This window comes from Neofelis nebulosa, chromosome 2 (genome assembly GCF_028018385.1).
Source record: "Neofelis nebulosa isolate mNeoNeb1 chromosome 2, mNeoNeb1.pri, whole genome shotgun sequence".
Classification (NCBI taxonomy): Eukaryota; Metazoa; Chordata; class Mammalia; order Carnivora; family Felidae; genus Neofelis; species Neofelis nebulosa.
Window position 1 is genome coordinate 179,397,893 of NC_080783.1, and position 12,881 is coordinate 179,410,773.

Sequence of the window (12,881 nt, forward strand, 5' to 3'; positions counted from 1 at the left end):
GAGGCAGAGGGAACAGCCCTGAAGCACACCTCCAGGGACCCTCTCAGATTCTCTTCACTCGGGAGAGGGCACTGCCTCAGAGAGTCACTCCCAAAAGCTCCCATCTGTTCCCAAAAGTTCTGGTGCCAACTGCCTTGACATCACACAGACACACAGTGCCAGAGGCATCCCCTAAACCTGGCAAGAGGACCAAAGCTGCGAACCCACAATGGATGCTTATGGTCATCAGACCTAAGGCGTCCTTTTAACAGTCTCGTCTAGAATTGCACCCTGGTTTGACATCACACACATCAGCAAAGCTGCACCCAGGCTAAGCCAGGTCCTGGGCTTCGAGGACCTGGAACCGAGCCAGATTCAAACCTTCCCTGGAGGAGCTCACAGTCTGCTGGGGCAGGCCGTCACTTAAGAGACAATGACATTGCAGAGCAAATGCTAATAATTGCAGTGTACTGAATATTTATTATGTACCAGGCACTGTTCTAAACCTAGATTTACCCTCACAACGAACCATCATTTACCTCCATTTTATCCTCCAGTGGAAACTGAGGCACCCAGAGGCTCAGGAACTTGACAAGGGCTCCCGGCTATTGAGGGATAAATGTGGGAGCCTACAGGAGCTGCCTAGCCTACCCAGGTGGGCTCAAGGGGCCCTTCAGAGAGGTGGTGCCCGAGTGGAGACTGGAAAGATGAGTAGCAGTAGGAGGGGACAGGAAAGGAATGCGGGAGGGGCAGGGGCAAGGGGACTGGGTTCCTCACTGCTTCTCTAGCACTCATTCCCTGCCAGCCTGTCGTATGCTGGATTGTTGGTTGGGCCCTGGAGAGTCAGAGGTGAGCATACCAGCAAAGTGTCCCGTAACAAACTGGGAAGCACGGGGTTCCCTGGCGCAGAGGGTGAGGTGACCCCTCAAGGATGTCTTCCCAGATAGAGGAAGTGACATCTAGGCTGACTGTGGAAAGGCATGTGGAAATGTATCAGGTTGGGGAAATGTGTGTGGGGTGGAAAAGGGGGCATAGAGAGTTCCAGGCTGAAGGAATAACCATGCAAAGGTGGTTCAGGGAGCAGCAGGAGGCCAGGGTGGCCAGAGCGCACAGGTGAGGAGCACGAGACTGAGTCAGGCCACACTGGACCCAAGGCGTGAAGGAGTGTGCACAGTTCTGAGGGCAGTGGGGAGCCACCAAGGACTTCAAACGGGGAGGCCCTCCCCGCCCCCCAGCAGTCCAGGTAGTCTGTCCACTGTCCACAGTGCGGGGCACGGGCAGCAGTGGGTGCCTCCTGGTGGCAAGAGGGGTCACGATACCTACCTTAGCAGTTGGCGTTACAACCAAATGAGGGTCAGTAAACAGCCTTTTGCTTCCTCAGTAAGGAGCCTGGCAGCTGCTTCCTCCCTTCCCCCACCCCTGCAAGTGAAGCAGTTACCAGATTGAAACAGGCTGGGCCCTTGAGCCCAGCCTGCTTCCCAATCAGTGTAATCTCTTGATCCACAATCCCTGGGCTCTGGGTGGTGGCCAGATGGCTCGAGAGGGAATCCCAGACCTCTCAGCTCCGTGAGGCTCTTCCCCAGGGCCTGCAGGGATCATGCTCCACGGAGTACCCAGCCAGGCTGGGAGTAGGTGAGGTAAGGTTACCTATTCTCCCCTCCCTGTAAATTACAGAGCCAAAAAGGACATTGGAGCCTCATGAGGAACCTCCCACTCAGTCTAGAAGCCTCGATCTAGCATTCAAACAGGTGGCCATCCAAGGTCCACTTGGATACTTCCAAAGATGGGAAGCTCACCACCACAAATCTACCATGGGACAAGTCGTCAACACTGAGAGTTGAACTACAGATGCATTATATGGACTGTGTCACATTAAAATCATGGTCAGCCCAAACTAGAAGACACTTTTCTTCCCCAGGAGTTAAACCAAGTCTGTCCCGTGGAGAGGCAATGAGAGTGGAGGAAGCCCCACAGCGTTCTGAATCAGAAATCCCTGTTCCATGCCTGACTCTACAGCTTACCAGCTGGGTGGCTTGGCCAATTATCTCCACCTCCCTGAGTTTTATTTCCCTTCCCTGTAACTCAAACTGTGCAGTCCAATAAGGTAGCCACTTGTCATAAGTAGTTATTGAACCCCTGAAATGCAGCTACTACAACTGAGGAACTTAACTTTTTAAAAAATTACTTTAAAAATGTTAAACCTGAAGCAGTGTAGAAATTGTTATATTGATTACACATTGAAATGGTAATATTTTGGATATACTGGGTTAAATAAAGCTAAATTATTAAAATCAATTTCACAAAAAATGAATTTCACCTTTTTTTTCAGTTTAAAAAATTTTTGGGGTGCCTGGGTGGCTCAATCACTTAAGCATCTGACTTTGGCTCAGGTCATGATCTCACAGTTCGTGAGTTCAAGCCCCGCATCGGGCTCTGTGCTGACAGCTCGGAGCCTGGAGCCTGCTTCACATTCTGTGTCTCCCTCTCTCTCTGCCCTTCCCCTGCTTGCGCTCTGTCTCTGTCTCTGTCTCTCTCAAAAACAAACACACAAACAAACCATTAAAAAAATTAAAAAATAAAAATGTGACTACTAGGAAATTTAAAATTTTAAAATTGTGGCCTACATTGTGATTCTATAGGGGAACGCTGAGTTAGAATATTTTTTAAGGATCAAGTGAGGTGGATGTTCCAGTGTTTGCAGACAGTTAAGCTCCAGACAATTTATGGTTTCTGTGGCTGCTGGCTACTCAAGGGATTGTGTTTTCCCTCACACAAGCAAGCCATGCTCATTCTGGAAAGAATAGAGAATGTGAATAAACAGTAAAACAAAATGAAAATCACCCATAATCCCACCACCCAAAGATAGCTACTATTAAACTCTCTAGAGTTTTCTTCTGTGCATATCCATGTGAGTCCTCACAAAGCCTGCATACCCCAGCCTGTAGGTTCTCAGAAAGGTCACTTTATTTATTATTTATCATTTGTTTGTTTGTTTATGGAAAAGTCACTTTAACAGCTTGAACCTCCTTTCTCGTTACCGTGAGTCCCTGCAGTGGCCATTGCCACACGCGGAGTCCGGGGCTTTCCTCACAACCTCCCGACCTTCTTGCCCTCCGCTAACCTGCGGTCACCCTGCACAGCCCGCACCAGCCTGGCTGTTCTGTCGGCTGCTGCCAGCTGTTTCCTCCCCGCGAGCTCCCCTCTCCATGGCTCACCTCTCTCTCCAGCCAGGAGAAGAACCCTTCCCAGTTTAGAGGTTCCAGAGGGGAACTGACTGGAGTCCCAGGTGTCGGAATCCTTTCCATTTTATCCATCAGCCCTCTCCTTTCCAGAGCGCCTGCGTCAGGTCCCCTCTTGCTCTATGTAGAACCCACACCCCCTCCCTTCCTACATCCTGGTCTGTCCCCGAGTTGGCACCACCCTGAGTTAGACCTCTTCTTCCTGAGGGTGGCCTTCTCAGGGGCCCTTTGCTCCTTTCTGAAATCCAGTTGTCATGTATGCCCCTGTCCTGCACAATCCTTCAAGGATGTCCGTATCTGGACTGTACATTCTTGAACGGGATCTCGGTCACAGGAGGCTCTGCGCCCTGCAGGCGCCCCTCCACTTAACATCAAGTAGGAACATCTTTCCATTGCCACCGTCACCTCTAATGGCTGCTTAGAACTCCATTGCATGGATATGCTGTAACTTTTAATCTAATTCTGCACTGATGATTTCTTGGGTTAGTCCCAGCTGTTTGCTCTTACAAATACCACTTTAGTGTCCTGCAGTCAGGATATTCTGCTGGATGAGCTGTACTGGACCCCACTTCTCCCTCCTGTGCCCCGTGGCCTGGCACTCGAGACCACCCCCACTCCTGAGCACAGCCTTATCTGTGTGTCCCCCATATCACCATGCCTCTAATGTGACCTGAGCTCTGGCCACACTAAACAGCCCAGTGTGCCCACCCTTGGCAGCCTCCATGTTGGCTTCTGCTGTCTCACTGCCCGTGATATCGGCCCCATCTTCAAATCTTCCTCTTCCTCACAAGAACCAATTCAGATGTTCCCTCCTCCAGGAAGCCCTTCCTGACTCTCCTAGCTAGAAGTGATCCCTCCCTCCTCTGAATAAAGACAGTACGTCCTTGTCCCCTTGCTTATGCTACTAATACAGCCACCCTGTCTCCTGGTTCCTTGAGTCCACTTGTGCCTGTGTCCCCGCCTGTCTCCTTCCTGACCCTACCCTGCCCCCGATACCAGGAGCAACTTGAGGTTGGGGAGCGATTCTGATTTCTTTCTGTGAACACAGGGCATGGCACAGAGTGGGCATGTGCTAAAGGTTTGAATAAATACGTGAAGGAAAGAGGACAGGCCTGGAGCTGGGGCCCGAGTTCTGGTCCAGCTGGCCGCTAGTGTTCTGTGTGACCTCGGGCAGGTCTCCCCCTCAGGGCCACGGCTTCCCTGTGGACTTGGCTGGGGGGATTCCCGTTGTGGTCAAAGGACTGCTTGGCCCTGCGCCTATGTGCTGGCTCCAGTCTAGGGATAATGGCTCCCATGGATAATAATTGCAGAACAACCTCCCGTGTCCCTTGCCCGCACAATCCCGTTACGAGCCCTTCAGGATTTATGTCCGAGACCCACCCTAAGCCCATCACTAACATACGGCATACTGGTTGACAAGGGATGAACAGAGATTGTAAACATTCATTCATTAATTCATTATTTATTCCCTCCTTCATTCAGCAAGCTGCTACCAAGCTCACTGCGGCCGGGCCCCGTGCCTGGCTCTGTGGACCCCACATTGAGTCAGACCCGGGCCCAGTGCTGGAGGCACTTTCAGTAAACAGTCAGCAACTCAGTGAGGTGGGGGCTGGGGCAGAGGCCAGCACAGGGCCTGGGGGAGCCCAGAGAAGGAGCCTTTGCTCCAGCTGGTCATCAGGGAAAGCTTCCTGGAGGAGCCTTCAACTGTAACTTAACAGAAGAATGAGCCTTTGCTACAGAGAGCAGGGAAGAGCTGGGCACTCAAGGCAGCAGCTACAGCCTGAGGTGGGGAGAGGTTCAACTTGACCCTGGATGCTGCCTGCCAGTAGTCTAAAGATAAGAGGAGTGGGATGGGGAGGGATTATCCACTCTTGTTTACATGATTGAAACCAGACAAATACGTCCTTTATCTGAAAGAATGAAAGGGCTTTGGGGAAAAATCCTTTTGGCAGCAAAGCAAAGCACAAGCATCTCCTTAACTAATCTCTCTGCCCCACCCCGCCAACTGCCCTGGATGGCAGGCAGAGAGCCCAGGGCCAGGCAGGCAGGGGTGGGGAGGAGCCGAGGGGAGACCCACAAGGGCCCTCAACACAGCCTCCCACAGTGACGAAGGGGAATCTGGGCCCAGCGGGTAACCCGGATGGCCACAGGGTGGCACATCTCGGAGAAACCATGGCCCCATTTTAGAGATGGGATCCTGAGGCCCAAAGATGTCACATAGCCGGTTGGCAGAGCCAGGGTGGGGACTCAGCCCAGGGCTCTAACTCACTCTCATTCGTGAGTTCATTCAGCAAGGCTACAGCAACCACCTGTGCCCAGAGCTCACTCTGTGCAGACACTGGGGACCCAGAGAGAAGTCAGACCTGCCCCTCTTCTCTCGTGTCCTCAGCCTGATGAGAGAGACAGGTAGACAGCGACAACCAGGGTCATGACAGAGGCCATGAGCTCCTAACTCTGGGGGAGAGGCAGGGAGTCCAAGAAGATGTCGCCAGAGACGTGACATTGAGCTTGGTCTTATCCGGTGAGTAGCACTTCAGGAAGTGGAGGAATCTGGTGATAGGACACCGGCCAAAGGAAACATGCTGGCAAGGGCCTGGAGGTGTGAAAGTCTGTGGCTGGTGACTCTAGGTGTGGGCCAGAGAGCAGAGCAGAAAACCAGGATGGAGGGGCCATAGGACTGGATGGCTAGGGGGTCCCCTATGCCTGCATGATCCCTCCAGCACTCTGAGGGTGCTAGGCAGAGCCAGGAGGGGGTGTGAGTGGGTACACCTGGGTGCCTGTCCCCCCAGCCCCCCACCCAGCCCTCAGATCCTGACCCACGTTGCTCTCGCAGCTTGATGTCTGGCCTCGCCTCCCTGGATGCCAAGACCTCCAGCCGCCTGGGCATCCTCACCGTGGCATACTACCTGTGGACCACCTTCGTGGCAGTCATCGTGGGCATCATCATGGTCTCTATCATCCACCCAGGGGGCGCGGCCCAGAAGGAGACGACAGAGCAGAGCGGGAAGCCCATCATGAGCTCGGCCGACGCCCTGCTGGACCTTATCCGGTAACTCTTGCCACCGATACCCTACTTGGGGACGCCATGCCTGGGCTGGGGTTACCGGTTCCACAAGCCTGGCCCCACACGTCTACCAGAGGCAGGCTAGGGCATGGGGAGAGGGGTGCTCAAGGTCTCCTCTTGAGGACTGTGGTAACGAGAAGCCACCACAGAGGCCACGCAAACAGTGTCTCTGTTCCCTCAGCCCCTATGCCACCCACTGGGGTCACACTGCGCTGTCTGCCTCCATGAGACTGGGAGCACCTCAAGGGCAGAACAGGGGTCAGCTACCTGGGATCCCAGTCCCAGCGGGCAGCCTGGCACGGAGCAGGCATTAGCAGGTGTTTGCTGACTGACCGAGCTTGCTTGTGTGCACCCAGCCTCCCCAGTGGCCACGCCCCCCCCTGCCTTTTCCTTATCGGTCCTCGTCTCACAGATGAGGGAGTGAGGCTCAAAGAGAGGACGTGACTTTTCCAGGGTCATCCAGCAGGCAGGTCATGGAGCCAGGATTCAATGTGGGCCTAACTCCAAGGGCAGTGATATTTGCCCCATGGTGCCCCTGCCTGAGCCACGCGGATGCTGCTCACCGTCTGTTCCAGGGACCGAGCCCTCCTCCCAGGAAAGCTCTGTAAACCCAGAGATGCATCCACATCTCATCCCCCGCCTTTCCCAAGACTCCATATGGGCCACCCCTCTCCTCTCCATCACTCATTCACTCTCTTGCCAGTGGCCACCCTGGACCGGGCACTCAAGCCTGGCCCTAGCCCCGGAGGAGGGAAAGGCCCACGAACAGACAGGGACAACATGGGGGTGGGGGCTGTGGTGAGGGAAGCACAGGCTGCGGGTGAGTGCAGAGAGCAGACTCAGAGGCGGCAAAGGTGCCCCAGGTAAAGGGTGGGATGAGAGAGAAGGCAGGGGAGCCAGGAGCCCATGACGGCTTAAGGAAACAGCTGTGCAAAGGTCCTGAGCAGAGAGGGAAAGTGCAGGGAAAAATCGTCACCTACTCAGCGTGGCTGGGGCACCAGGGGAAAGGGGAGTGGACATCAGTGTGAAGGATATTGTGACCCAGGCCGAAACTTGTGTTTTGTCCTAAAGGCCACAGGAAATGGGCTTGAAAAACAGAAGTGGCACGATCCGGAAGGCTCCCTCTGGCTGTAGAGTGGAGGTGGAGGGGGGCAGGAGGAGGAAGGGAAGACAGGCAGGGATGGGGCCAGGGTGGTGGCCATGGGCACGGGGAGACCGCAGACTGAGGATTGCTCAGACAGTAAAACCAGCAGGAGACAGGAGGGAGGCAGGAGCAGGAGGGAGGAAGGGGTGGAGGAGGTGGGCGGTGCTGATTGTGAGGGCACTGGGGCCTCTGGCCTGAACACCCAGCTAGATGGCGGTGTGCTCACCGAGTCACAGGACAATGGCAGAGCGGGTGTGGACATCCTGGGGAAGATGTCAGTGGATGGTTGGCTGCTGGATCTGAGTCTTTGGGAGAGTCCGAGTGGGAGACGGAGGTTGGGAGACTGGGCCACCGACTCTCATTTTCTCATTTCCTGCATCCAGTTTGTTGTCAAATTCTGTCAGCCCTACCTTCAAAACTCCAAACCTTGTCCCTTCTGTCCTCCTCTGCCACTGTCGCCATCTCCCAGACCACTATCACCTCTCATCAGAGTATCCAACCTCGTCACCCTGCTTTCTCTCTGCTTCCCTATGGTCTGTTCTCAGCATAGCCTTCATTACTACCTGACATTATCCTGTCTGTGTACTTTTTCTATTTCTCCTTGTGACTCCCTCACTGGAATAAAATATGTTCCACGAGGGCTAGATCTTTACAAAAATCTGTTCCCTGCTGTATCCTGGAGCCTAGAACAGCGCAGAGGAGGTGCTCAGTGTTTGCTGAATACAGACATAGGACACAGGGTCGCCAGTGGGGCTGGGGTCTAAGCCGTGAGGAGGCACACTGGTACAGGGAGGAAGGGCCAAGTGTGTGGCTCAGAGGCCCAGGGCGAGCCTTGACCCACATTAGAGGTCTGTGTAGGGCCAATAGAGCAGGAGCAAGCAGAGGGATGGGAGGGGAACCACACCAGGAGAACAGATGTCCTAGAAACCAAGGGAAGAAGAATTTCGAGAAGCTTCATTTCTAAGATCCATTATTTCTAAGATTTAGCAGCTATGATTCATCCTTTCTTGGATTCTATGATTTGAAACAGCCTTTCCTTGTGGTGGAAGGAGTTGGTGCTCGGGGAGTCCCCGCCCTCCCCACCACTGCCTCCCCTGCTCAGGGGCTGAGGGCTCTGGATTGGACACACGTGTCAGAGTCAAATGTTCCAGGAGTGGCTCCTGCTCTTGGTTGCTTTTCACGTGGTGAAAATTGATCCTTCTGGTTTTAGGCTTTCCCCCAGTTGCTCTCAACCCCAAGGCAAGTTGTTTTGCAAAGCTGAGCGGTTGGACCTCACTGGAGCCATTTCTTAGTCAGAGAGTGGGACTGCAGAGAGAGGTCACATGCTTCCTGGGACAGGAAACCAGAACCTTGGGGATGTGAGGTCTTGTCACTGTGTGGTCCTTCCAGGCCCCAGTTTCCCCATTGGTTTTCAAGATCCCTTCTCACTCAGTAGTTCTGAAACACAGAGGCCTACAAACCAGGGAGGAAGCTGCAGGGCATGAGCACAAGCTTCCGGAGGTGGGTTCTGGGAGATGGGGTTGGGAGGATGATGCAGAACCCAACCTTGAAGACCTTGAACCCAGGCTGAGGGGTTGGCTTTAGAAACAGGAAGCTGGTGAGTTTGGGAAGGATGGATTGGAGCAGGGCAGAGTGGACAGGATGTGACTGGAGACAAGGGGATGCTCTGTTTAGGGTGCAGTCACTTCCGCCCCACCTTTATGAAACACCTGCTCTGGGCGGAGACGTGGTGCTGAGAGCTGGGGAGGGGGCAAATGCAAGTCCTTGCAGCAGGCTGCCCTCCGTTTTAGGACAGACAGACAAGAACTGGAGAGCCACTCTTGGAGATCCTTCCTAGCTCTGATGTTCTGGGAGGCCGTGCAGAAATTAAGAACATCAGGAGGGAGGCTTCCAGGGGTCCCCTCACCCTTGCTCTGGCCCAGAGCAGGTGGCTATCTGGCGTTGATAACTGACCGAGAACACGGTGGCCAGGGCAAGGAACAGGGAAGTGGGGACAGGTGTGACAGATGAGAAGTCAGAAGGATGGAGGGGCCACCTGAACAGTGAAAGAAGGGCGCAGCATAACTCAGGGCTGGCAAGACATGCTTCCATCTCTCAAAGAGGATTCCAGAGGAACACAACAGGCCACATCCCCAGACGACTCACCAAGACATGAATTCATTTCCCAGGGCTCCAGAAAACTGACGTCTCCTCACAGTGCAACTTCACAGAAAACAACCCAAACAAGAGGAACACTAATCAGAGCTGGGCCCCTTCTTTTTTTTCCAATCTTATTAAAACACCAGAGAGATGAATTAATGACTTGGCTCCGTTTACAGCTCCCAGTGACCCTCTCAGGGATTGGATGAAGTTCTTAGGGGCTGTGCTTGCAAAGGAACAATCCCCACCTTGGGGCATGGGTTGGTGACATGGGGTTAAGGGCAAGTTTAGAACATCACAGTGGGGACTTAGAAAGAGTAAGTAAGGAGAAGCGCCACAGACTGTGGCCCTGCCCCAAGTGATGTGCAGGAAGGCTGGGCCCGTGTATGCTTGATGGGTGTGACTACTAATGTCTCCCAAGCACATTACGTCGGAATTTATGCCACCAGGAGCCCAGGCCTCATGGGGCAAATGGGAAGACTTCTCATGGGTATTCAAAGCCACAAGAAAATATTGTACATTTTCCTCTTCAGGAATCAAAAAGTACAATTCATTAAAGACTACAGGAAAAGTTCACTGACTACTAGTATGAGCACATGTATTAGTCAAGAGTTGCTGTCGGCTGCTGGTTAAGAGAAACCTGAAGCAGCAGAGGCTTAACTGTGGTAAAGGCTTTCGTTTTCTCCCAAATCAATAGTCCAGCGGTGGGCAGCTCATGGTCATCAGGATCCCATGCTCCCCCTACCATGTTTATCACTTGGCTTTTATCATCAGTGGGTCTCATGGTCCAAGAAGGTTGCTAAGCTCTAGGTAGTATGTCCATGTTCCAGCAGGAAGGAGACAGTTGGAGGAAAGGACCAAAGGGTCCTGGCTGAGTAGGCTCCTTTTCAAGAGTTTTCTGGAAGCACCACCCAATGACTCCTACTTCCTCTCACTGGCCACCCCTTTGGCAAGAGAGGCTGGGAGACAAGGTTTGACAGCAAAGCCCTGTTGGTCCCATAACATGCCAGGGCACCTGTCGGTAAGGAAGGAGAGAATAGAGACTGGGTAGGTAACCCTGCCACAACCCACATTTTAAATTATTCTAATTTTAAAGGAGATTGTAAAGAAATGTACATACGAGGTGTAAGTTCCATTCGGTCTCTTACAACTTTTGAAAGTTCCTAGTTTCAGACTAAAGCAGCTTTCCCTCTAGGTTTCATTAGAAAACTACCTTGTAAGTCACTCGAACCTCCTGGGGTTGTGCCCAGGAGAGATTTTCAGACTATTAACCATTGGCACAGCACAGGCATCCTCCCTTTTGGTCATGAGAACCCAGGCCCAGTGGACCGTTGCATTCTGGCAGCTGTGTGCCTGGCAAGCCCCCGGCATTAACCCTGGCTTTGGTGCTTTGGGTCTGCTTGATGTCAAAAGCCCTGTTGGCAGAAATCTGCTCATAACTTGGGGAAAAAAAAAAGCCTCATTTGAGCTTCTGAGATCCTGGTCCCTGACCCCTTCTCCTTCTCTCTCTTGTGACAAAGCTGAAATTAGTGGGAAAAGTCATGACCACTCTTTCCCAGTTTCTGCCTTGGTAGCTCCTTCTAAGGTCTCTTCCTCCTGCCATATGCTTACACGGAACCTATATTTTAACGACGGTGGGAAAAAAATGATAGTTTCTGCTTTCCAACAGTGGCTGCTGGGATGTGAGGTTAAGGAACAATGCATACTCGTGTCCTCGTATAGAATTCCATGTATGTATGAGCAGGGTCTTGAAAAAGAAGAGATTTGCCAAGAACAAGACTGGGTGGTAAGGTCAGTCCACATGGCCTATTTAAGGAGATGCAAACATGTGAACAAAAATCTTTGTTAGCATCCCCGACTTGGGAAAGATTCCTAGAGGTGGGTTGTCAAGACAAAGGTGTAATAGTTTGCAGACCCTCAGGTGGAATTGCAAGTCGCTTTACAGAAAGGTTGCTGCCAGAAACATGTGGGGGTGTCTGGGTCACCAAACCTCCTCAGCACAGAGTATTGTCATTCAAAAATCCTTTGCCAGCTTGATAGGCGAAAAGGAAGTCTAATTTATTGATGAAGTTGAGCATTTTTAAAAAGCTTTTTTGGGCTACTCGTGTTCCTTCTCTTGCAAAGTGAATTGTCTGGTCATGACTTTCGATCGTTTTTCTGTTGAGGTATTAATATTTTTGTGGTCAAATTATTTATGCAGCAAATATTTGCTGAGGGCCTGTTATGTGCCAGGCACTCTTCCAGTGGCTGGGGACACAGCAGTGAATTAAACAGAGAGACCTCTGCCTTCCAGAAAGCTGATGTTCTAGAGAGAAGAGACAGGAACAAGGAGACAAAGACAAGATTGGTAAAAGCTCTTTACAGATTTAGGACGATAACACTTGGTCACATAGTTTCCCTAGTTTGTCATTTGCTTTATAATTCTATTTCTATGTGAATCTGTCTCAGAGAATTCTCAATTTATTTAACCTTTTATTTTGGCATAATTGTAAGTTTACAGAAAACTTACAAACATACCCTTCACCCAGCTTTCCCTGAAGTCAGCAAAGTACGGAATGATGGCACAGATGTCAAAACTAAGAAATTAAATTAGTACAACACTATTAACTAAATTGTAGACCGTGTTTGGATTTCACCGATTTTCCATGAATGTCTTTTTTTTCTGCCCCAGAATCCCACCCAGGATACCATGTTGCTCTTAGGAAATTCTTAACTTATTTTCTTTAAAAAATTTTTTTTAATTAATGAATTTATTTTTTGAGAGAGTGCATGCGTGTTCACGTGCACAAGAGAGGGAGGGGCAGAGGGAGAGGGAGAGAGAGAATCCTAAGCAGGCTCCACAGTCAGCATGGAGCACACACAGGGCAAGGTCTCATGAATGATGAGGTCGTGACCTGAGCCGAAATCAAGAGCCAGATGCTTAACTGACTGAGCCACCCAGATGCCCCTAGAAATTCTTTTGTGTGTGTGTGTGTGTGTGTGTGTGTGTGTGGTGGATTTCTTTTTTTTTTTAATATGAAATTTATTGCCAAATTGGTTTTCATACAACACCCAGTGCTCATCCCAACAGGTGCCCTCCTCAGTGCCCATCCCCCACTTTCCCCTCCCTCCCACTTAATTCTTAATTTCTATGTAGTAAAATCTATTGATGTTTTTATTGTTCATTTTCTTCTTAGAGGGTCCTTCCATATTCTGAGATCTGAAAAATATTAACCTATATTTTCTTCTAGCTTTTTATGTTTTCATTTTTTTAATTTCTTATTTCTTTAACCCATATGGAATTTATTTTGGTGCAAAGTATAAATAGGGATTCTAA

General features: G+C 51.3%; 1 protein-coding gene across 9 annotated transcripts in view; it reads left to right on the plus strand.

The window, feature by feature from the left end:
- Nucleotides 1-12,881, plus strand: part of SLC1A7 (solute carrier family 1 member 7) — a 45,474-nt gene that overhangs the window by 19,006 nt on the left and 13,587 nt on the right. For all 9 annotated transcript variants that reach the window (XM_058717347.1, XM_058717349.1, XM_058717345.1 and 6 more), the window contains one exon: nucleotides 6,052-6,267. In XM_058717347.1, the coding sequence (XP_058573330.1) occupies nucleotides 6,052-6,267 (216 nt within the window). The remainder of the gene's footprint in view (nucleotides 1-6,051; nucleotides 6,268-12,881) is intronic.